The sequence below is a fragment of the Pleurodeles waltl genome, chromosome 4_2, assembly GCF_031143425.1.
Source record: "Pleurodeles waltl isolate 20211129_DDA chromosome 4_2, aPleWal1.hap1.20221129, whole genome shotgun sequence".
NCBI classification, from domain to species: Eukaryota; Metazoa; Chordata; class Amphibia; order Caudata; family Salamandridae; genus Pleurodeles; species Pleurodeles waltl.
The window spans coordinates 946210665-946237186 of NC_090443.1; the positions used below are offsets into that span (position 1 = coordinate 946210665).

Here is a 26522-nt window from a genome sequence, read left to right on the forward strand (position 1 = left end):
CCTCAACACCTAGATTTCTGAAATCAAATTGAGTTTAATGTTCCATACTTGGTGGAAGCCTCGTTTTCAAGGAATTCAATAGTCTTGGGCTACTTTAATGTCAAGAAATTAGGTTGCATTCTTGCAATCCTCATCACCTATAGGCTGGGTATCTAGCAGCAAGCTAAGTAGTTTCAATTAGATCTTGGAGAAGTGTTCCTTCGCTATGTTTCTTTTTTTTTTTTTTTTTAAATAACCAATTCTGCTGCTCGGATACTTTCACCCCTGTGTTTGAGAATGCCATACTTTTCTGTGCAGCCTACCCTTCCTCCTCGTTCAGAGCAGATATAGATTTCAACAATTTTACTGCAAGGAGTCAGGTTTTTACGTCAGATAGCCTTCCAACAGAAGTGGTGACTTTACTGGACTATTGTGTCAGATTATGCAATAGGAACAACTTCTTGTCAGTGAGCCCTCACGCCTTCTAGGACAGAGGTCCTGAGTTGGTGTGTAAGGAGAAACCTGTAGCTGCCACACACCGCATCAACAGTCTCAAAGCATGTGCTCCACACTGTAAATTCCAACAGGTAAGTCCCAATTTGTGCAGAGATCAGATATTTCCGCCCTGAGTGAGCACCTGTGTCCACTTTTAAGTGACAAAGGTAGAGAAAGAGGCTGTAGCACCCCAGCTCGCCCGTACGCTGGTGTAGTGGACTTTTCACGGTGTACAGCCTCAGTTACCTTTTCTAACATCACCCAGGTTGCTTTACCCGAGGCCCAGTAAGTACCAATATTACTGCTCAATTGCATCTCCAATCTGGGTGGCTCGCATCTCTCACCTTCCTTCTGGAGACATGTAAAAATCACTGTGTCCGGGCTTTAGGGGTCGTCCTGGTTAATTGTTCATATGCGTCCCTTCTAAGCCATTTGGAGGTTGAGCTTGATCTGGTTACTGGCCTATCATAGCTGGTCGCCACTTCCTCAGATGCCATTTATTAACACGAACACCTCAGCATCCCAGTCCACCTCCACCATTCCTCCGGGTCAGGCTACTCCTCATACAGAATAGGTCTATCGGAAACTATATCAACATTTGCTCTCTAAAGTACCTCATGCTCCCTCCACAATGTCTCTCGTTTGGCATACAAGCATTTAAGGAAAGACGGAAAAGAACCGATGGCAAAGGTCCCGGAAGAGCTCCACACTCATATTAAATTGAAGCATATTTGCTCCTACTGCTGCTGTAAAACAGCTCACCTTTTGCGCGACTCCACAGGCACAGCCCTCGAGCCACAGACCCAAGCTTGGTATACCAGACGCTGGCAGCCTCACAAATTGATTCTTCTTGACAGCTTTCTCAAACAATTTACCCAAGAAGATAGGTCTAAGACTAGCCAATATACAGGGAGTGCAGAATTATTAGGCAAATGAGTATTTTGACCACATCATCCTCTTTATGCATGTTGTCTTACTCCAAGCTGTATAGGCTCGAAAGCCTACTACCAATTAAGCATATTAGGTGATGTGCATCTCTGTAATGAGAAGGGGTGTGGTCTAATGACATCAACACCCTATATCAGGTGTGCATAATTATTAGGCAACTTCCTTTCCTTTGGCAAAATGGGTCAAAAGAAGGACTGGACAGGCTCAGAAAAGTCAAAAATAGTGAGATATCTTGCAGAGGGATGCAGCACTCTTAAAATTGCAAAGCTTCTGAAGCGTGATCATCGAACAATCAAGCGTTTCATTCAAAATAGTCAACAGGGTCGCAAGAAGCGTGTGGAAAAACCAAGGCGCAAAATAACTGCCCATGAACTGAGAAAAGTCAAGCGTGCAGCTGCCACGATGCCACTTGCCACCAGTTTGGCCATATTTCAGAGCTGCAACATCACTGGAGTGCCCAAAAGCACAAGGTGTGCAATACTCAGAGACATGGCCAAGGTAAGAAAGGCTGAAAGACGACCACCACTGAACAAGACACACAAGCTGAAACGTCAAGACTGGGCCAAGAAATATCTCAAGACTGATTTTTCTAAGGTTTTATGGACTGATGAAATGAGAGTGAGTCTTGATGGGCCAGATGGATGGGCCCGTGGCTGGATTGGTAAAGGGCAGAGAGCTCCAGTACGACTCAGACGCCAGCAAGGTGGAGGTGGAGTACTGGTTTGGGCTGGTATCATCAAAGATGAGCTTGTGGGGCCTTTTCGGGTTGAGGATGGAGTCAAGCTCAACTCCCAGTCCTACTGCCAGTTCCTGGAAGACACCTTCTTCAAGCAGTGGTACAGGAAGAAGTCTGCATCCTTCAAGAAAAACATGATTTTCATGCAGGACAATGCTCCATCACACGCGTCCAAGTACTCCACAGCGTGGCTGGCAAGAAAGGGTATAAAAGAAGGAAATCTAATGACATGGCCTCCTTGTTCACCTGATCTGAACCCCATTGAGAACCTGTGGTCCATCATCAAATGTGAGATTTACAAGGAGGGAAAACAGTACACCTCTCTGAACAGTGTCTGGGAGGCTGTGGTTGCTGCTGCACGCAATGTTGATGGTGAACAGATCAAAACACTGACAGAATCCATGGATGGCAGGCTTTTGAGTGTCCTTGCAAAGAAAGGTGGCTATATTGGTCACTGATTTGTTTTTGTTTTGTTTTTGAATGTCAGAAATGTATATTTGTGAATGTTGAGATGTTATATTGGTTTCACTGGTAATAATAAATAATTGAAATGGGTATATTTTTTTTTTGTTGAGTTGCCTAATAATTATGCACAGTAATAGTCACCTGCACACACAGATATCCCCCTAACATAGCTAAAACTAAAAACAAACTAAAAACTACTTCCAAAAATATTCAGCTTTGATATTAATGAGTTTTTTGGGTTCATTGAGAACATGGTTGTTGTTCAATAATAAAATTAATCCTCAAAAATACAACTTGCCTAATAATTCTGCACTCCCTGTATATCTATCACATCACCATCTACTCTTCTATAACCAGCTATTAGAACAGTGACTTTGATTGGAACAGTGCCTCCAGAAAGGAAGGATGCAAATAAACCCTTAATTACTGGCGGCATGGGTAACAACTTTGTGAGTTAAAGTTGATGTTTCGTATTAAAAGCATTGATTTCCTAAAATTCTACTTCTAAAACATTGGGTGAACGTCTACTTAAAGCATGAGTTTTACGTGCATGTACCTATTACAAAACAGCAAATAGGCCAATTTAAGCTGAATTTAACATAAATTTATTAATACAGAGAATCACAAAATATTCACTAGCTTCGTTGTGGTTGTAAATATTGTTTTGGGGAAATCCAGCTAGAGGCTTGCAATGTCAAAACGAAAACTGCTCAGCACTTGCAATAACGTGTTCAACACAAGCTTGATGGTATCTGCAAAGCAGTCTCTTGGAAATCCAGAGGGGAAACATTCTTCGGGCAAACTGTTTCTTTAAATCCTCTTCATTTTACATGGCTGAATATCTTATGAGCCACCTGTACAAAGAAAGAAAGTTGAAACATCAAATATTCAAAGAATATTTCTGAGGTGCGCATTTAGTAAGCTGTCAAGTGCTGAATGAGAAAAGGTACGGTAGGACTACGTTCTTCGTTATAACTTTGTTGATATTCAAAGGGAGGCCACTAAAATCAATAAATTAAACCTCGGGTGCAGAGAGCTGCCTCAAACCACCAAATGAAAAGCCCTGACATGATAAGCAACAGAATCCTTTTCATTCTTATGTTGCGTTTCAGTACAATAAAACACACACCCGCCCCTACTTTATCCCTCATATCTCACCCAATTAGAATGCTTTATGAATAATATATGCAGTGGACTGGGATACACCACCAAAAACTGTGGTGGGTCACGTGTAAAGCCCCCAAGTGACGACCTCTTTGGATTATTTAGCAGAAAGTGGCATTAGAGCTTGCTTTGAGGGATAGTTATCTACAATTTAGTTCTTAACTTTAGTATGATTTTTTTTTAAGTTATACGGCTTTTACGGTTATCTTCTACACTGCTGCATTTTCAAATATCTTTTTAAGTCATGGATAGAAATATTGGTGCTAAAGGAAACCCTTTCTCGAATGTGCTTTCTCAGCCTTCCGTTTTTTCATGAGTACCTCTGCTCAGAGGTCTCCTTTCCTAACCCACCTTGGTGGTGGTTTTGTGGAGAGAGCGAATTTCCTTTCATATCCGGTCAGCTATCTAGGTTCTTGGCAGTTCTGGGCATGGATTAGGGAAACTATAAAATAACCCAATCTACTCAGTCACGCAGCTGGTGCAACGCTGGTGCGACAGTCAAGGAGCCCAGTGCCAGAAATTGCCAGTTCTTCTGGATATATAGTCTAGATATGAACCCACTGCAATTGACAACGGGTGGAAGGTAAGCTTTCAGTCTCCTTCTTGCCAGTTTTTAGTGCCTTCTTATGCGGAGTATTCTTTTGACTAATTTAGGTCTGTAATTGGCCCTTCATCTCATAATGCTTTTGAAGAGACAATGAACAACGTCCACCACAGTGCCAAGACAGTTAACACCATCCCTTATCTTCTTAAATTGATGATCACAATGTTGAACCAGCATTGTTTCTCTCTTCAAATACAGCGAATATTTTATTTGTAACTGAAACTTTGCAGCACGAAGCCTCCAATCCCAATTCGATCACTGCCATCGTTTTAGAAAATAACACAATTAGGCAGGAGTGCACCAATAAACAAGCATTGGAAAAGCCAAAGAGTCTTGCCCTTCATAGGCATTTAGCGACCTTTTGGCTTTGCGATGCTGTACAGCATTGGCAAAATAATAACCATAATATTAACAATAATAATACCTAAATGTTCAATGCAGTTTGATGACATATGCATAGTTTTAGTACAAGTGAAAAGCCATCTATGCACTTGCCTTGCAAATATTGGTAAGTTAAGCATCCGTTCTGGATGTTATAATACAATACACCACTTTAGGTGGTTGCCACATGTTGTGGTATTAGTTATGCACCAATTCGGCGGTCTACATGCCACGCACAACTTCAGGTGGATTAGATGAGACTTGTGTATTAAGCTTTTAAAGGATCTGTATATTTCTCTGGACTGTAAAGAGGACTATTGCAGGGTATGAAGCAGTGTCGTCTGGTAGGAGAGCTTTCACAAACTAGCGGGTTTTATATGGTTGGCGTGCCTAGTGATCGTTGTACCTTGTGTACAGTTTTCACTCTGAAGTCTGTGTAAGGGTAAGATGTACAATAAGGTACCATTGTGTTCCATGTGGCGAGTATAAGTCATGTGATGGAGTGCCTCGTAGATTTGACTTTTGGTTTTTTCAAGAGGTATCATTTCTTTCAAACTTTCAGTACCAATTTGTAAATTGAGACAGCAGTGCTGTGCCCTGTGATGTGGTCTGCCTCCTGTGTCTTCTTTATGTGCTGTTGGCGTATGATGTGGTGAACTGGGATGATAAGGTAGACCGCTGAGCTGGGAAGTAACCAATGCTCCTGATATGGCGTCTTATGTATATGCATGTATGTCACTAGTGAGCGGAGTAACACTGTTAGATACCTGACCATGTGCAGATCCATTATTTGGATCTTAATAAGATTATACCTCACCAATGCGGATATGTATTTCCACTGGAAGCTGCACACTGACTTTTATACTATTTGAAGCCTGAGGTACACCTTGTTACTTCATGCTCCCTTGAATGAATAATTCACACCAGCGTTTTCGTTTTCCCCTTAACACATGCAAAACACCAAAAGCCAAGGTGCATTATTTGTGTGCCTGTGCGGAGGACAGTGTAGCTGGTATGCATCTCGTGTATATTTACAGCTTGCACAAGCATAACCTCCCTCAACTCCGATCACTTCTACTTCCAACTCCTCTGTACCATGACAGACTGTCTCTAGTGATAAAGACATATTGTATACTGCCTTCCATGAGAGCAGTCAGAACCGTCCCTCAACCTTTTTTTTTTTTTTTTTTTTTTTTTTTTTTTTTTTTACACTCATTCGCTATATAGTTGTTAAAGTTGTATGGTACATTATTTACAATATGGGTGCAAAGCCAACTTGAAGTGAGTTGGGACAGGAAGCCTTCTGGATGGCTCTGGACAGCATGCTTCTCTGCCCCATGCTAACCTCATGGCAAGTCACTTTAAACTGCTGTAGGTTTTCTTGAATTCTACCTCAGTGATTATTATTATTATTATTATTATTAGAGATTTATAGAGCGCAAAGGCTTCCCAGTGCTGACACAGGACCGTCAAACAGACAAAGTTGACAAACTATGAGGAAAAGAGGAAAGTCTTAGGTTTTTTACGAAACTGAAGTTCCGAGTTCTCTAATCGAAGCTCCAGTGGTAAGGAATTCCATAGTGGCCTGCTTTGATGGTAATTCTACCTCAGTGAATATGACACTCATGCATGTCCGATGAGGGTCTTCCTGTTCACATAGATTGAGACCCTAGAGTTTAGCTACGAGGTTGAAGGAGCTTGTATATAGAGAGTGGCTACTGCCCTCTCTACTCAGGTTGTGGTAGAATGACAGTGGTTCTGTCCATCGGAACACAAGGAGACTTCAGGTAGCTGCTCAAGATAAGGAAACTTGCTGCAGATCAACATCGAGGGAGACAGGGAGCTCCATGTTGTCACTGAATGCAAGACTGCTGTGCTCTTGACCCCCTGTCCTGTGGGAGCCAGTGGGTGCTTCTAGTAATCATCTTTAGCCGGAGGAAGTGTGCCCTATAAAGAACTTACCACTTAAACCCTTGGTCCCTGCCCCAGGACTTGTACAGTCTCTAGCTTTATCCTTGCTTGTCCTGCTTGGTACCAAGTAGCACCAACCCTGGGGATGGCCTGCTTTTAGAAAACGTAGACTGTGACCAGTGGGTTCTGTGGTACAAGCTCCAACCTCTTTTGTGTCATATGAGTGTAGCAGGGTGGACTGGCACCCTGGACAGCCACTACTCTCCTACTGCTAGCCCAGTGGCTATGGAGTAGTGGGACACCATAACCGTGCCAAGACACCAGGCACCCCTATCCAGACTACTGACACCACTAGAGAGGTGTCCTTGCCATGAAGTGTGGGTACTTCTGTTGCTTTGGGTGGCGGGAAAGTGGGTGAACCAAGAACATTTGATTTCATATAAACTCCTGAAACCCTAGCACTGCACCACTGCTCTAGCTTTGAAGAGTAACCCTGTGTATCATGGTCTGTGCAATGCAATGTTAACTGTTGTTTAATAGTGCTTAGCATCTAGGTGCTATAATGGTGTCTGGGGTCAAACCTCTGGTCTAGAGGGTTGCAGAAACTTTGTTTTCACTGTTAATCTTAGTTTCATGTCTAGTATATTTTTCTTGCATGCATTAAAGTACTTTTCTTTTATAAAGTAAAACATTGGAAACTGATCTCATTAACTGTTACTACGATGTAACTGTATTATGAATGTCCAACCCACCTCCGCTACTTGAGTAAGCCTTGGCTTGCTGTCTCACTACCCTGACAGAGTCAAGTGATGTAGCAGAGTACCAGATTATCAAGCTTAGGGTCCACTAGTACTGTGGCCTCAGGACACCAGTGGTAAACCGCTCCAATTGATGCAACTGGAGCCCAGTAATCCCGGGCTGTCTTGGTGCCCCAGGAATCCGGTTGTCACAAAGAATTTTCCACATGAGTGTTTGCTTAACTAGAATGGATTTAGGCAGTGGGGAGCTGTTCCGAGTCCCAGAGCCCTGCATTCGTCCAGCAGCTGCTCGAGTGTGTGTTCAAGTCCGCAACCTCCTTTAAATGTGACCTCAAAATGCATGCCGATTTCCACCAGTGGAACACTTTAACCGACCTTTGCAAAGTCAAGCCTGGAAAGTCTCTCAGAAGAGTTGCAATATTCATGGCATTGTCAAGATTATTTTTCTGTTTTTGGGCCTTAAAGTAGGATGTCCGTTTCAAAGCAAACTTTTCAGATACCGCAGTGTGACACATCAAGAGTAGCAGCCTTTTCTTCCATTTGGAACCAATATATGCTTTTAAAACCCATGTCTTTCAATCCAGCTGCCTCCTGAAGCAACACAGCACTGCATATACCTGAACTATGAAGAAAGGGAAAGGGACTTCACTACCGGAAATGAAACAGTGTGGGAAGACATAACTGAGTGTCAAAAGCTTGCAGCAGAAAGGAGGTGGAACCACGAGGCTCACAGACATGAAGAGCACGTCTGACAGTCAAAATACACACTTCTAATTTAAAACTCTGCTCCAAGGAAATTAGCAAAAGGGACAACTTTAAAAGCAGGCCTATTCTAGATTATTTAATTGGTCACAAACATTTTAAAACATCTTATGTGACCAAGCACCTGCTGCAGAACTCCGTGTATCTAGAAGTTTCAAGAGTAGAATCACAGTTAAATAACTGGTGGTTAATGAACTTGCCAGAGAAATCTAGCATAGAGGGCTCGTGTTCCTGCTGTAAGGGCAATGTGTAGCATGCTTTCACAGGTTTGTTTTTTCTGTGGACAGCTCCCTGCAGAGATCCGCTTGTTACCTGCAGGTCAGAAGTTATAAACGTTGCTATGTAGGTTAATGAATGATCGTCAGCATCATGGAGATGCATGAACACTGCATGTGTCAATAGTTGAGCAGATTCAAAAGAGCCTGTTAAACCAAAGCTACCTCGTGACTGTACAGGACATTACTTTTCATAAACAGAAAGTATAGATTTATTTTCTCTAAACAGTTACTCCACGTCAAAGTTAAATAATTAGATCGAAAGTCTAACAAGCTGTAGTTATGATTTTGAAAGTTACCTTTTCATGCATATAAGCCTATATTTCCCTGCCTCCCAGTGCACCCCAATACACTCTGCTACTGGCCCCAAAATATTTTTTTGAGCGCTGTATGACATAACAAAAAGCGAGATGAAGATCGATCTGAAAGAACGGAATAGCTTTTCTTTAGGTCTGAGCATTTCTGCTTCAACTGGTTTTACTTACACAGTGGTCCCTTGCGTGTAGGAAGTCGAAAAGCTCTTCTGTGCAGTCCTCTTCAGTGTGTGATCTCGAGGATACACGCTGGTCACAAAGTTCCAACTTCTCTCGCAGTTTTGTGCATTTTTCAGACTGCTCACAGTGCTCCCTCACCGTTGTCAAGGGATCCTGATACAAAGAAGGAAAACAAAAAAGTGCTTAATGGGTATCCATTTATATATGGATCTAGACCTAATATACTACAAAGCCAGTGATAACTCCAGCTACGGTTAGGTCTGAGTTTACAAGGAAAAGTTGTTTTTTGTTGTGCTAATAATTTTATGAATCTGACTGAAACGTTAAAAAAATAAAATAAAGTCTAGCTGTAGGCAAGAGCCTCTTTTTGACACGGTTACTGCCCCACATGTTTCCTGGTACATGATGTGATTGGAACTGAAAGTACCCTGGGATCCTGCTAACCAGATGCCCAGTGCCTCAGCTCTTCCCGAAACTGCAGTTATTTCCCCAACTGGCCAAACATTTAGCACCCTCTATAAGTCCCTAGTAAATGGTAGCCCTGGTAACCAGTGCCTGGGGTACTAAAGGAGGCACTTAAGGGACCCCTCAAAAAGCACGACAGGCTGCCATCGTGGACTGCCTGTCTTGGCGCCAACAGAAGTGAAAACACGACATGGCACACAGACTGTGTGCCATGTACCCTACCACAGCATGCAAAATATATGTCACCCCTCTAGCAGGCATTACAGCCCTAAGGCAGGGTGCATTATATTACATGTGAGGGCATATCTGCACAAGCAGATATGCCCCTGCTATGTCTGTCAATTCTCAGACATAGTAAGTGACCAATGCACGTGTTAGACACTAGTCAATACGACTTCCCCAGCTACATGATGGCTTCAGTGAAGCTAGGGATGTTTGGTATCAACCACCTCATATTTGTGAATCCACACTGATGCCAGTGTTAGATTGATCAATACATGCAGAAAGGGCACCATAGAGGTTCCCCCTGAAACCCTACCAGCCTCTGGTGTGCTCACGGATTGGTTTCTACCAGCCTGCTACCCCAGACACCGTTCTGGACCCCTAGGGGGAGAGCCTTCTGCTCACAAGAGGCCCATAACAAGAGCCCGCCTGGGAAGAGGGTGTAAACCTCCCGTTCCCCACCCCACCACCACGGGATGATCTGCTGATTAGCCTTCCTAAAGTGGAAAGCCTCAAAGGGCTGCTGCCTTTGAAATACGAATCTGGCTCCCCTCACAAAAGAGAGGAAGCCATCTACCCTGTCAAGAGCACATTTGGCACCCAGACAGGCAGGAAAATTAGCTAGTCAGATAGGCGTGCTACCTCCAGGCTAGTGCCACCCGTAAGGTGGGCTATTGAGGACAAGCTGATTTTTCTGAGGTAGCCATCTTTGGGATGGCATACCTAGGAATTCTGGGACACTGTTATGCCCACTTCCCACAGGAACTGGTCATAAAGGAGGCGCAGTGACCCCAAGGGCCAGTAGCCCATTGGCTACTATCCTACACCCCACTCACACCCATAAATTTAGTATTTAGGGGAGCCCCTAGCACCAGAGAAGCGGATACTGAGGACTTAAGATGACCAAGGGCACAGAAGAGCCACAAAAACAGAAGAGGAGAAAAGCAGCAGCTGACCTGGTACCAACCCAGCCAGCCTGTCTGCATCCCTCGTCAAACTTTGCACCAAAGTAGACTCGTCCTCCAGCTGTGACTCCAGAAACCTAGGAGGGCTGTCTGCCTTCGAAAAAGACTCAAGACCTCCTGTGAACAGTGGACCTGTTCTCCAGCAAACTCCAAAAGAAGTGACCCTGAAGCCTTTGGAACCCCCAAAACCAGACACCTGAAGTCACCTGTCTCCGACCCAAGTTGAAGTGGGCCACCATTGCCAACAAGGTTCACCAGCCCTTCAGAGGCATAGTTCATTGTGGTTTCATGCCTCCTAGACTCCAACGACACATGCAGCCCTCCTCTACTGCTCTGATCAGAAAAACCAGATACCTAAGGACATGTATGCACTAGTCACCCCTGAGCCACGGAGAAGAGGCCCAGAGGTGCCTACCTGTGCACGAGCATCGTGAGGCTTGAGCTCCACTGTTGGTTCAGCCCAACTGGCCTCCTAGCCAGAGCCTGTAGCCTCTTTTTGCAGTGACCGACCACTATAGGAACACACTGGGCACCCGATGCCGTTTTGCACTCTGCATCCGGCCGCCCCTATGCAGCTGAGGGTGTACTGTGGGTGTGGCCTTGGCCCTTGTCTACTACTCACCGTAACTCCTGGAGATTGGTCTTGTAAGTCGCTCTACTTTACCTGTTTGCAGAACTTGTTTTTCTTCACAAAGGATAATGCTGAAGTACTCAGAAATTGCAGTGTCCACTTTTTAAAGTGAAAAGAATTCCCATTTAAAAACGTACATACCTGAACAATTTTTCTCTGATGCCTAAACATATATGAAGATACTTGCTATTTTCATAATGGAGTGTAATCGTAGATGTCATGCCCTCCTCAGCCTATGGCTGCTCGACCACACTACCCCTAAATAGAGCACTTTGGGATTGCATAGCAAGCCCTGTCCACTCACTAGGGAACCCATGGACCCTTTACACGGTATTCACATATCAAATAAAGGGCCAGATTCCTACACTAGCCTATATAGGTTCAGATAGCAATTTTTATGCAGCTAAGTCTAGGGTGTGGGAGAGTACAAGAGGGTGAGGAAAGAGGTTTTCAAAACGTAGGGTGTCTTGTTTTAAGTGCTTCACTTACCTGGACAATTTCTGTAGTTTTTTTCATTTTTACTTGTAACTAATTTAACTCTGGTTTTGAAGACTATGCGTGCACTACAACTTTTTCAGCACTTTTCTAAGAAAAATTCAATCATTTGTGAGCAGAGCTTGAGTTCTAACGACGACACTGATAATCCATTTGAAGCCAATGATATAGTGGGTGTTAGTCTTAAACTGTAATGTTATTAACCTATTATAGTTTCATACTCTCTCCCCCCCCCCCAAATACAGATGGACATAAAAAGGAATTATAAGGGCAATTGACAGCTATGTTATCATCGCACTACAGTGTTGACTGACATTGTCATAAAATCCAGCAGATAATAGGTAATTTCATAGTTTATTAGATGGGGGTTGTTCGCACAGAGCCTGCAAGGGTACAATCACATGCAACTTCAGCAAAAAAACAGATTAATGCTCTTAAACAACCTTCTCATTATTAGAGATAAACAAGCAAAAAAACCACTCAACTATTGGTAGTAAGGTAGTTCGATGGATTATAAACATGAATGCCTACTATGGCGGGTATCAGTAGAAAGTCTGCAAATTAGACATTGAAAGTTATTATTCAATGTAGTAGTATAACTCAATACTTTCTACTGCTTCATATTGCACGTCTGATATATCCAAGAGCAGCACATAACATATTACTGTTATTCGATTTAATGGTACTTAAGTATCCTTATATCACCTGCAGATGTCAGCGACGAGCATTAACTCACAAAACCACCTTTCTGACAAGTTTAAGTTCCACCGCCATTAACCAGTTTAGTCTTGAACAATTTTTAACTAGCTACGATAGGGTGAAATGTTCAATTTTACTTAGGAAAAAAACATACTTGTAACAGTAACATCTAAATCAATTCGGAAAAAAAAAACCAACCAGAAAATGTAACCAGCAAAGGGGCAGAAAAAGCCGTTACAGGTAGTGCCGGTTCATTTAACTCCCCAAAACAGGCAAATACGTCTAACCCTCTTATTTTAAAACCAGCTGCAGGATCATCAGCACCGCCCAACATGGAGTTAGTGGCCTTTAAGCTGAGAATATTTTAACTTAATGCCATTATGAATCACAACAAAAATAAGTTGCCATTTTAGACAGAAACGTTACATTCCTTTAAAAGCACTACTCTTATTTCCGTGGGCTCGCCGAGTCACAGAATGTGGGAACTAGCACCTCCTAGTGTCGATATAAACTGCGTAACAGCTTAACAGAACTTCACAATAGGGCAGGCAGTGTGTTCTTCCCGAGGACATCACTGAATCACAACTGGAATCCAGGGACCTCCAAGTCATTTCTAGGATTTGAAGCTACACAATAGTACATAAACAAGTACACACGATATGAAATAGGCTCATCTCTTTTCTTCTGCAACTGCACGTTTAAATATAAGAGGCTAAAAACCAGATTAAGACCCCTGTCGTAATCACAAATCAACCGCAATCATATGAAATAAGCGTTCTCGGCAGAAATGGTAGGACAGAAGTAGCAACTGGACTGACACTGGCCTTGTGCAGTTAGGGAAGCAATCGAGCATGGTACAGACAAAGCTAAAGACCATCCTTGTCTTTGGGTCAAAAGGTGATAAAGGCTGAGACTGCATAAAAGCTAGAGAATAAAACGCTCATTATGCCAGAGTACAGGCTGCTGAATAGGAACTGGTACTATATCTGTGTGAGCATTTGAGCTCTGATGAAATGTACAGGCATGATCCCAAGGCAACACAAAGTGTAGACTTAAGAGTCTGCAAGTGCCTGACCTTAAAGCAGTGGACTGCAAGACGTGCAGCCTGGAAGGAATTTCTATGAACAACCTGCCTGGTCATGCATGCAAAGTCCACCAAACGTGAATATCACTGGTTCTCCAAATGTGCAGATACACATTATATTCTAGAAAATCATAAGCAACTAAAACGTGTTGTAATTCAGAAACAGATTACTAGTTCAGGTCGGAATGTGTTGGAACGCAAACAGTATTTTCACATGCTCCATCCTTAACTAGCAATCTAGCTAAAATGTTTTAAAATGCTTACAAGTTTTTTTTTTTTTAAACAGTCGATTTTATTAATACATACATCAAATACACTGAAGAGGAAACTCAGTAGACTAAGTATTATTGTTACTTGATGAAACAATTATCTTATAGAAGAAATCACATTTATATAGCTCAAAATGCTTACGATTATTGGCAGCAAATAATAGAAGTCATGCAAGTCACTAGGCCCTCTTAATAGGCGCAGTGAACCCAGAGTCACCACTAGTTAAGAGCTGCTGCACTAGGGTGTGCGCAATAGGTGTGTACCTTCCCTTTTCCACATGGAGCAGCGGACATTTGCCGCCTTCTTTTTTTCTGAATCTGCTTACATCATGCTCACTGACTTTTTGTATTTTATTACAGCATTTATATAGCACTTACTACCCCCCTGTAATGCACCGAGTCGCTTGCCTACATGGGCACGAAGCCACACCGTTTAGGGTGTGTATTTTGTAAGGTTATCTTAGTTTCGTGTCCTTTTGTGGGAAGTGTCTCCATGTCATGCGAAATGACTACGAAGGTGCAGTCAGTGTGTTGTGGGACGCAGCATTCAGCAGAGTGCTGGATGACAGGTGTGAGGCAAAGACACACAGTTTATGGTTTTCAGTTAGGAGGTAGCTTTGCAGGTTCTTGTATGGTAGTTCTTATTATCAGTCTTCTTAACTGGTTACTGCACTGGGCTGTTAACCAGAATGTGTATTTATAGCTTTGGTCCTGAGCTGGGTGGAGAGAGAAATGAAAACTGGAGCGATCAGCTGAGATGAGTTTTGTTACTAATCATCTAAGTGCCATTGGGCGATGTAAGAAATAGATCATAGTGCACAGTAATTTGAGACCTGCAGTGGTGGACTGCCTTAAAGTCGTCAGTTATTCTATGCCTTTTCTTTTGGTGATTTGGCTAGTACAGTACTGGGGATGGACAAGCCCTGTAGCTGATATGACCTGTACCCCACTTATTAAGTTATAGTTGGCTTCTGACCACTGAGTGTTACGGTATTACATATGGTATTCGTATGGGGCAGACATGTTAATTATGAATTGACATAACTATACAAAACCCAGGTAAACCATAGACCAGTTCTTATTAGCTTAATTGTATTTAGAAAATAGTCTGCTGGTTGGGTTGTTCTGCTTTCAACCCAGAAATACGGAAGATTGAATTTGGAGGTGCAACTGTTGTCCGGGTTCGATCCCAGGGATGTAGTATACTGTAGTTGTCTTGGAAACAGCCATGTTTTCAAATGTCTCCTGATGTTTTTATGCTCCTGTATGCTTCATATGTTGGCTGGAAACGAGCTCCAGAGCATAGTGGCCTTATTGAGAAAGCACTCCTATGTATTTCTTATGGTAAGGTGGTACGATTATGTGGTGCAAGGCTGCAGCATAGTGTGCTGTTTTGTTTGCACTGTCCACCGACCGTCCCAAGGAAAAACGACAGTAAGCAATGCACATTGTTTTGAATAGTTTCCTTCCAAATATGGATATCTGGAGGACGGATTCCAAGACTGAAGTCATTGACTGTCTTGTGTGAAGGCAGAGAGTAAATCTTGCAGCAGCATTTGGATTAATTATATTATCCATACGATTAATCTGGGTGTGCCAAAGCGGCTGTGTGGCAGGGGGGTGGACAGACAAGTTATAGCATTCTTCTGCACTCCTCTCTGCAAAAAGGAGTGCAGAAGAGGGGTGTATAAGAGTGCTATAACTTGCCCATCCACCTCCACACCTCTGTCATATGGCGGAATAGTATTGCGTCAAGGCAAGATATTCTCTGCATGGCAGTGGGCATCATGGTTAGGAGACCGATGAATGGGTATGCTGGGATGGGTATCTCAGAGTGCCTTCAATGAGGACCAAAATTGTATTCCACAACGTTCATATATAAGTGTACAAGACCACCCAGGGGTGTAGCTTATTCAGTAAGATTGGGGAGGAAGGGTGGGAGCTTCAGATTATTTTAACAATCCCTCTCGCATATCATGGCAAAATGCAGACATGGGAAGCAGGGCATGATGAAGCTCCCTTTACCCGGTCCCTAACGCTGGCGTTGTGGGAAACATTTTATGTAGGCAAGTCAGTGTGAGGTACAACTGGCACATGCTTTTATATGAAGATTCTCTTGGGGGGATATTGCGCAGGGTTCGGGGTGTGTCATGCCAGAGCTTGTCCCAATCCTTGTCCCCTTTTGCCCTGTGAGGGTCAGTCTCCCAGTCCCTGGAGACTGGTAGAAATGCACAAATTTGTGTTTCGAGACCTAAATCAACCTATATGTTCTAGAGATTAGGCCTTTCGTTCCCGAGGTCCTCAAAGGATGCATGGGTGCATACGGCATCTTGGGGGTTATTGGGATAAAGGCCCAATGTTGTAGCTGACAATACTGAAGCCAAGAGGTTTCTTGGATGTGGTAGTCCTATCTGTACTGTTATGGAGTCTCATAGAAACAATCTTTCAGGGGCCTACAATCTCCTGTGGGTCAGTTGAAGTTGTAGAAATAAATGGGTTCCCAGGCTCGGCTCAAATAGAGGTTATTAGCTATCTGTGTGTGTGTGTGTGTGTGTGTGTGTGTGTGTGCAGGAATGAGAAGTTTGCAATTCCTTTTTTAATAGCTAAGTGGTCCCATATATCGAAAACTGTTTATGTGGAGTTGCTGAATAGGTGCTTTTAGGTGACCATGGCGAAGAAGCCAGGTCAAGTCCCATAACGGTCGCTGGGCAACAGCCCGGTCCATGTGGAACTAATGCTTCTGTCTCTTCCTCAGCACCCATTCAGTGATATATCATAGAAGGATGGCCCAGTAGAATTCTACAACACAATTACACCCTATCCCTGGTTAGGATAAGAATCGTATTCAATATGCAAGGTTGTTTCTTGTTCCACACAAATGAGTGGGGGTGTGCTTGTAGTTTGTCGAGGTCAGTTGTGGGGATGGGTGTAGGGAGGTATTGGAGCAGGAATAACATTCAGGGAAGCATATTCATTTTAATGATGTTGATCATTTCCAGCCCTGACAAGCATAACAGCTTCCATCGCAGGAGATTATCTAGGGTGGCATTCCCACAGGGGACCCAGTGGAGCCTTGACCATTCATCCAATCAGCACTGATATGGAGGCTACTATAACAGATCGATGATATGGCCTATTGAAACTGGGCTTGTGTTTTCAGGTTTGGTACATCCTGCAGACTGACCAGGAGGTCGAGCACAAGATTTTTCTGTGTTCTTTATTAATTTTGAAATTGGGGACAGTTTCAAATTGTTCTAGAGTGTCTAACAGTGCCAGCAAGGAGTTAGATGAGTTGGTGAGTGTAAGAAGTATATAATCTGCAAACAGATTAAGCTTGTGTTCTTGACCCCCAAATGGTATGCCTGGGACTGTGGGGGTCTGTCTGAGTGTCATTGCCAGGGGTTCCACTACCAGGGCAAACAAGAGCAGGGAGAGTGGACAACACATGCCTTATTTGTAGGATGAATGCCTTGGCCCTATGGAATTTGATCTTGCGCGCTAAGAAGGAGCCCTCCTTGTTTCCCTGATCATAAATACTTTTGACTCAAAGTCAGGAGGGACTGTTCAGTGTGATTAGCCTTGTGTGCCTTGAGCCATAGCCAACATATGTTGGGTGGTTTTAGAGGGATTCTTTTTGTTAGTAAGCTCCAGAATTTTCATCTCTCATGCAAGTGTGTGTGTTCCACAAGTCATTCTTCCCTCATTTTAACTCGGTCTAAGGAGGTTAAAGAGCCTTGTATGGTAGCTTTGAAGGCGTCCCATACTACATGTGGGTGTGTTCCCTGATTGGTATTGTTAACAAAGTATACTGTTATGGCCTTCCATATAGTTTGCTTTTTACTGGATCTCTCAGAGAAGGTATTAAGGTGCCAGTATAGCAGGCCCCTCCTGACAGCAAAGTAATCTCTCTGGGTAACGGCTAGGTTTGCATGATCAGATAGAGATCTCTCACTTGGTTGCCCAAATGAGAGAAGGAAGCAGACATAAAACGCCAGCTGTCTTGTTGGTGAGGGTAGACCCAATATTGATGAGAGAATGTTGGGTGTCTCATGCATCTGTGATATTTTTTGAAGAGGTATGTTTTGTGCAAAAAGATAATATCCACGTCCTGTTGTAGGAGATAGCGTGCTTAACTCTCTCAATAAGCAACACCAAATTTGGCTCTAACACTGAAAGGTGTGAGCTTTAGGGTGGGAAAAGTCTTGTTTGGGGGTGATGTGTACAGGTTACATGTAGATTTAGCTATAGGCGTGGATCTGGGCTAAGCGTTGTTGAGATCAGTACTCCTGGGCATGCCACGATAACAGAAGTAAGCTCTCACCAGAAGAATAGAGTGGTGTATGGGGTTACTAGCAAAAAAAAAAAAAAAAAAAAAAAAAAACATTAATAGGCCAATTGGGCCAGTCCAACAGGTGAGGTCCATTTGGGGGGGGTAGGTGCCCACCAGAGGTGTGATCCGGGCAGTGTGGCATGGTAATCAGAATTTACTCACCAAAAGAGTAGCCAGACATCAGATATCATGCTGGAGGGACAGAACGGTAGGCATCAATTAAGCCCTGATCTCAGAGTCCAGGCTGTAGCCCCACTTGGAGGGGCTTGGGTGGTTCCGTCATACAGTTTAGGAGGCTCCGTCTGACTGCGTGGTGGAGGTAGAGGTCGGAGAGACTTCTCGTTTCAGTATGAGAAGGCAGGATATGACACCCACTTGCTTCAGCAGAGTTTGTGTGCCTTTCCTCATACTCCAGCTCCGGGGGGGGGGGGGGAGGGGGGGGATAATTCATCAGTATTTATTCTGCTTGCTGTTAAGGAACTCTAATTGGATGGAAATCTTTGCAATGGCAGAGTGTAGAAGCAGAGGTGTCTTAGAATAGATGGATGGTGTGGCCTCGGTAGACCAGGTCTACTTTCCCCTCTAGCTATAAGCATTATTTCTTCCTTAACCTTAAATAATGTACTCTTATAAGGATATCAAGGGCCACAGCTTGTCTGTTGACACTAGTGAGGACTCTGTGGGCCCAGTCCAGTCTGGGCGCTAGGAGATCTGGGTTGCATCTAATCGCTCAGAGCATGTCCATAGTAAAGGTCAGGATGCGAGTTCCCTCTGCTTCCTTATGGATGGTTCGCATGCTTATGATATTGTGGATTCTTTGTCATAACATTTCCTGGTCCTCAATTTAACCATCCACTCATGGTCACCCCCTTATTGGCCCATTCCAAACACTTCCCTTTTCAGCTCCTGTAGGCATGATTTAAAGTCTGTGTTTAACAGTCCGATATCAAGAATGAATTTCTGCCAAGAAGCAGGCAATTTACTCGTGTGATTCGGGAGGCTTTGGGTAATGAGCTTTGAGTGGGGTCAGGGGATCATCAGGTGTTTGGGTTCCTTCCTCGTGAGATTCCACATATCCACCAGATCTCTTTTAGGATTGCTTGCCCTCAACCATTGCGCGGGTGTCCAGTTTTCAATCTTTGGAGTAAGAAAGGGCGGGCAGGCCACGCCTTGAAGCGGAGGGTCTCACCTGGTAGGCTTGGTCAGGACCTATTGCACCTCTGGAAAATTCACATCTCATGTCACCGATGCTATAATTCCTGGGACTAAGCATTGTGATATATTCTAGCTTTTTTTTTTCCAGTAGGGGCACTCCTTCCCCCAACCGTGGGTGATGGGCGCTGATGGTGGTTAAAAAAAAAAAGGGAGGTTACTGTGTCATGAGGATGTTCTGCCATTGCTCCTTTACAGTCTCGGGTAGCGTTGTGATTGTCTTAGTGGGGTTTGGAGCCATTGATATGCCTTGGGAAGTGTGGTAGGGTCAGTGTTGATGGAGCACAGAGAGGTTCTGACAGCGGTCACAGTTAATTGCTCCCCAGCTTGTGCATGCAGCCTGGGAGGTGACCAATCTAACTGTGTCTGGTCTCGGTTTAGGGTGTGGTCCTTCCCATCAGTGTCCCACAGTCGAGCACCAAAGTCCCCAACTGTCGGCTTGTCTCTCATGGCCTCTCTCACAGCTGTTGACCCAACAATCCCTGCACCTTCACACTTACCAGGGGTGCCATAAACATCTCTTAGGGGCGTTCAGAAGCTATCCTTCCCCCCCCTTGGGACCACAGCCTAAATTGCAAGTGCGGCAGTGCTCAAGGGGCAATAGAGCTCCGTTCCCTCGCCCCAAGCCCTGGTTATGCCCGATAACATGTTCTTCTGCTTCACCAGCAGGAACATTGAGGGGCTGCAGAGCTGTATCACTCACCCCTATGGCTACCCCCACAGCCATGTTAGTGCTGTCTCTGCTGGATGTTAGGCCTCATGTCTCAGCAAGCTTCTTAATGTCCCTGAAGGTGAGTCAGCAAACAAGATGGCGGCCGTAGCTCAGACGTTACAATGTGGGAGCCAAACATGCTTGGAATGGCGATTTTTTATTTCTCCAGGATACAAGGGAGGCCCTCGCTGTCTCAGGGTCGTCAAGACTTCCATGGCGAGCTTTAGCCTTAAGTTTTGGGGTGCTTTCCTATGGCTTTGGGAGAGAAGGAGCAGAGCTCTAGTTAGCAGCAACCATCTCCATGCTCTGGAGATCATACAACCCCCTGCGATGTTTTAAAAATGTGGTGTCAAGAATAGTCCAGAATCCATGGTTAGCCCTGGTTACCCATAAGTTTGTCTTCGTTTGATGTTGCTAGATGGGTCTAGAGTTCAAATGCAGCTGGTAAATCCAGAAGCAATCGGTCAGCTATTCCGTTCTTGTCCCTTGTGAATTTCAGATCAATAGCTGACTGTGCCTCTGCCTGATCTGAAGCTGTACTATTTGTCCAACATTAAGTCATTATCAGCCGTAACATTTGAAAGTTGGGTAAACACTGCTCATTCAAATATTTTTTTTCTCCTAAGAATTGTCCATTTGGTCTGGACCTGTATTTTGTAGAGTCAGCTGGGTCAAGATTTTACTTTCTGAGTAATGGTCTAACATAGGAGGTCTTCAGCTTGGATGGGAATTAACCTTGTTCTAGAGACTTGTTGAATAAGCATCTAGCTACCCCTCATGCACAGCTTCCGAGGAGGATAGGTTTAAAGATTTTGGAGGTGCTGGGTTTGAAGGTGTTCCCGATGGTCTGCCTGCGATAACAGAGGAAATCTTTTTACAAGGGAATATGTAGATATGGAAAATTGGTTTAATCTCTTTTGATACTGGTTGGGTCGTGTTGGTGTGGCATTGCTGTGTTCTCCTTAAGCTAATTTTGTATTGTTTAAATTTTTAGATCAATTATCTGGAGATTTTGTCTTGCGGTTTGTGTTTCAGCACTAAGAATCTTGTAGCATTCTTTAGAAGGGCAGTCCGCTGCAAAAATTAACACTACTTCACACGCCTTGCTGTGGAGTTCTTCTGACTCTTTCGTAGACTCGGTTATAGTGGTTTAATGTGCATCTGTTTCATTTTCTCCACTTTTGTTGTAGTATGTCAAGTTGTGTTTTCATTCTTTTGATGTTATCATTAATTCATGTGGTGTTCTTTTTATGGTAAACCCTGCACGTAATCTTTAATGGCATCTCTTTGTCCACTGTATCGACAATCCAATTGCAGAAGGTGCATGTATCTTTTGGTCACAAGTTAATGGGGTGGTTTATAGATGGAGATTGAGTTAGTGGGTGCCTAGTTTTTCCCATGGTCTGTATAAGAGTTGGCTGTTGTTTTTGGGGTCTTTGAAGTGTTGCTTTTGATAGGTGAGTTGATCTTGAAGGTGATGGATGTTGTGGTCCCTCCAGCTTACAGGGAGTGTTCTCTAACTGTGGCTTGCCCTAAAAGTGCGAATATGACACCTAGAGTGGGCCCAGTGGAGTGAATAGGCTGGAAATAATGTGTTATTTGTTGGAGGTTGAAGGCTTCAAGGTTGGTTGTGGTTAGATTCTTCTTTTCAAACCATATCCCGAGGTCTGCTAAAAATGTAGAGGTTTGGGTGGTCCAGATGGGTAATGGTCACTGTATGCAGCAATACCTGTAAGGCATGCATTGCTGGGTTAAATCCATCAAGTTCTATCTGATGGAGTCCAGGAATTTTATTAATTTGAATGAAAACACAATTTGACTCCCACTCCCAAACTGACCTATTAGTCTGCTTTGATGTCGAATCTTTGTATATGAACATTGCACGGGATGAGGCACTAAAAGTAACAAGACACCCTCACTAAAAAGACCAATATAAATTACATATCCACTGACTCTATAAGTGAGCTTGTTGATATAACCCTCTCTAAAAAAAAAAAAAAAAAAAAAAAAAAAAAAAAAATTATATATATATATATATATATATATATATATATATATATATATATATATATATATTATATATATATATATTTGACCAAGATTTTTATCCTCAGATCAGAATGGTTGCTATGGTCTGTAACTTTGCTCTGGAGCTGGCCAACATATTTAAGACAGATGATAGCTACGCATAAAAGAAGAAAGAAAACGGATGCGGCTCCATGGACGTGGGACTGTAAATTGCATTTGAAACTAGACTGAAAAAAATGACATCTTTTAAAACCATTAAACCTACCTAAATTGTTTGCACTTTCTGAAAGAATAAAAGAGTTCATCTAATCATTGATGAAGGCCAAACTCTTAAAAAAAAGAAACCAAGGCAGACAACAATCAGTGACCTCTCCAAGGTTAAGAGAAATTATAAATGTGGTAGTTCTGTACGCCACCTCACTTTGGACACCAAGGAAATCATGATCAATGGCACCAAACATATGCAAACATTCTTTAGCAACTGTCATAGTGACAATGTCATATGTAGTCACCTTCCGCTGTCGAAGAACCACACAGAAACAACTTCATAACGGGTCTGAAAACATATCTGCCAATACAGGTCACCTATTAACTGTAACAACGTGACAGCAACCTTAGCGATCCACTTTAGGGAATTGTGCCATTCTTCATCTGATCGGAAATAGCCACTAACTGTGAAAATTTACAAGGATAATAGAACAACAACAGTTATATGCCCTGGAATCTTTTCATGTTTCAAAGTTTGATATAATAAACCAGGGTCTGGATGTACAGGATGAAATGTTAATTTTAATTTCCATTTGATGCACTGATTACTTTTTAATAGGTTTCTTTTGGCATACTGAGGCATATTTCACCCATAGTTCCATCTTTTAGGAGGGAAACCATCCTGGTGACATTTCACTTTTATCAATATATTATGCACACTTCTAATATATTTTTTGAACCAGAAGGTTTGAATTAATTACTAGGCCAATATAAGTATTGAATGCCCTTCTAAGGTCTACTGAACCCTCAGACTCATTTATTTCTCATCTGGAATATTCTGTGTGGCCTTCACCTTGTAAATCTCAATATTTGGTGTAGTGCTTTATTTACTAAATATTGAGATATGGGTATTCTGTTGTCTATTTCAGTGTAATTTAGTTGCCATACAGAGCCACACACACTTTCCATTAATTGTCAAAAAGAATCAATTCTCCTATAATGGTGCAGATTAAGACACTCTCAGGCATTCCAGCTTCATGCATGCAATGTGAGGAATCCAGGTCAGACGACTGCAATTAAAAATATTGCTGTTTTAGGTCTGGCCCGACTCCTGCGATTCTAATTTGATTCTGTACAGAAGGTCTAGGCCTTCAAGCAAATTGCCCGCCCCGCCAGCTGTGGCCCGTCTTTCCAGCCCTCTTGTTTTCCCCGACAATGATGAGTCATATTTTCACAAAAACACGTACTCTCTGGAGAACACAACTCTAGGTCCCAAAATACCAGTTAAGGTTTCTGAACGGATTGCCTCGCTCATGGTGGCATTAACTCCATGGTGCATTGTTAATAACTCATCAATTCACCTGACAGAATGTTTGGCATTTTCCCTCCTTGAGAATTATCTTCTTTCATCCTAGTTCAGTGTCCCAAATTACCAGGTGTGACAGAACATTCTACACCCTTATTTTTTATTATTTTTATTAAGGCAACTTCATATTATATAAGCTGCATAGTTTGATGGATTTGCCTATGATGCATCTGAATTTGCCTGAATGGGACTGAAGGAAAATTAATTGACTTTAGATTCCTGGAATGGCTAAATTGCAGCAGTAAGGTCTGAAGTTAGCTTTCTGCTTACAATGGCCTGTCTGGTACAATGGTAGTACTAGCATGTTCCAGAGCTCTATGAATTGAAGCCACAGTAGAAACAGAATTTACTTGGAGGATCAAGGCAAAATCCAAATTAAACAGGGCTCTCCATTAGTTGCTCCTACATTAGAATATGTTTGTTTTTCCCATTGGAATTCATTAAGATAATCACTGTGTACTGGGTTTTAAAAAAATCACATCACAATGAACAAAAGAGCTCCACAAAGACCTAACATACAACATGGGCACTGCCATAGTGCAACTGCCCAACTCACTGAACCGATTAGGTTACACTGGGGAAGCCTTAGCTGTCAGCATACACCTCTGACCATTTATGTCATAGGGAAGGTGAAACTATCCTATTTAGGGCAGGATAAAGGACACACGAATTGCCTGCCAAGGACAGATATATGAGGCATGGAGGTGACGGGCAGAAAATTAGCTCATCGCTCCCCAGGTACAGGGAGAAACTCAATGTTTGTGATCGTCTTTTATTTCATGTTTGCAAGAAAATAACTCCAACTTGGAAAGTCTGGATCTTGAAAACAAAAAACGTTTGCTGAGGACACAACAAACATTTTCACAAATCGGAAAGATCAGTGACTTTAGTGGCAACAATGCACCTGCGGTTCTACCAGTATCTCTACTGAAGGGACAGTGATCCCCAACTGCCAGGCAGAGATCTTTAAATATGGTCGGTGCACATTCGTCAGGGGAGCAGAGTCATAACCTTGGCTATCCTGGTGGGCCAGTGGACCACTGGTCAGGGCCCAAATGACCTTGTTTGGCTGCTACTACACATATTAACTAAGAGTAATTAACACTTTGTTACAATATTGTGAAGTATATTACATCTGTATAAAACAGTTTTCATACCATGAAAATATTTTTACATGGTTTTTAATAGCAGGATTGGTCAAAAAAATATAGACAGTGGTTTCCAGAAACCTGAGGATTTAAGTATGATTTGTAAGCAATCATTACACTAATCCGAGAACAAAAGGCCCTTAATTATTACCTTCTAAAGCATTATCATCTGAACCTTTTTTTTTTTTTTTTTAGGAGCACGTGTGCAGCCTACACATACAACAGAATTATCAGGAGGCCTGTTATTGATAAAAAACACTAATTTTCACCTGACAGTTCAGTTTTGATCCTTACATGTCTCCAAGCGTATTACTTGGAATCAACCCAAGATACATTTTCCCTAAATCTACTAGAACAATCAGCCACAGTAATGAGCCAAGGCACTCTTCTTCTTCAAAAAAAAGTTTTGCTTCATTCTAGCTATATTTCTGGAAGAACGAAATGTCCCCCTCCACTTTTTCCCAGGGTTCTCTCATACCTTAAATTTGTTACAATACTTAAATAGGTTACGGTTGGCACTGGACATTTTAAACTTTGTTACATATGGTTTTTCTACTTCCTCTCTACTGGCAGTTATAACACATCTAATTAACTGACAGCATTCCCCACTTCAGTATTCTTGAAACAAATCTGGAGAGCCACGACAGTCAGGAACAGTAACATTGTGAAAAGAGAGTCCTAGACAGCCTGTGCAGCTGTGACATCCCTGCCATATACCCTTTGTCCATGAAAATCCACATCATTCTCCAACAGTTTCTCTGTGCCTGAAGAACCTCTCAAATTGCAAGTTAGTGCTCAGCATCTCTTAGGATACCCTGAGTGAGGAGTCAGATTTGTCCCACAGCCTGTTGTCTTAAGGATGCACCCTCTCCCCACTCTTTAACTACGATCTACGAGGCCTGACTGCTGGCAGCATTCTGGGAAGCTGGGTGCACACAGAAAATCTACTTACTGGTTTAACTGTAGCCCTATGTTAATAAGTTCAGGAGTTTGGAGCAACCGGAGTCCACTCCCTCCCTTTTGGAATTATGCTCTGTTTATATGTGACGTTTCTGAACACCTCTAGCAAAGCTTTTGCAATTACTGATCGCAGTCATTGGTACATGTTCATACCGTAAACGTTTCACACACACTTGTGGCACATTTGTAATTTGGGTTACTGCTAGCTGTATAACATTTTCTTTTTGTAATAATGACTGTTACCAGATCAACCCCATACTTTACTTCTAACTCTGTTTCCAGCATGGTGTCCCTGCATCTTACTCTGTGTTCAGCAAGATGTACCTGGCCAACAGCATAGTATTCTGTAAAGAAGACTTCCTAGAAACCTTTCGAAAGGAAATTGTGCCACTACCAATCAGGTGGACAGTTGGAAATTAAAGGATGAACTGACACAGATTGGAAGTGAGCTGTTACTAACTGTCTGAACTTCAACACAGAAGCTGGAGCTTCCCTCCAGTGTGTTACAAACCTTTTGGCCTTCAACCTGCAACGGCCCTGCTGATGCTTGCGGAACCTGGAGCTGAATGTCGCACGTTTCCTTCTGACCACAAAAAAAGGCACAGGCCTCTCCTAAAACTCTACTGGTCTGCCTTACTGGAGTCCTGCAGAGATCCGAATAATACACTGAGCAGTTACCTGTACCTCTCCGAGACCAGAGCAGAGCTGCCCAAGAAACTAGGCTACAAGTGCAGCAACACGGAGTGAAGTAACTGCC

At 42.9% G+C, this 26522-nt stretch overlaps 1 protein-coding gene across 1 annotated transcript in view; it reads right to left on the reverse strand.

Annotated features, from left to right (window-relative positions):
* Positions 1-3205: 3205 nt before the first annotated feature.
* The window catches only part of UQCRH (ubiquinol-cytochrome c reductase hinge protein), a 40092-nt gene continuing 16775 nt past the window's right edge, over positions 3206-26522 (reverse strand). Inside the window, exons 3-4 of the mRNA XM_069232755.1 lie at positions 8964-9125; positions 3206-3477 (exon numbers count right to left, since the gene is read on the reverse strand). Of these exons, the coding sequence (XP_069088856.1) occupies positions 3445-3477; positions 8964-9125 (195 nt within the window). The 3' untranslated portion in view covers positions 3206-3444. The remainder of the gene's footprint in view (positions 3478-8963; positions 9126-26522) is intronic.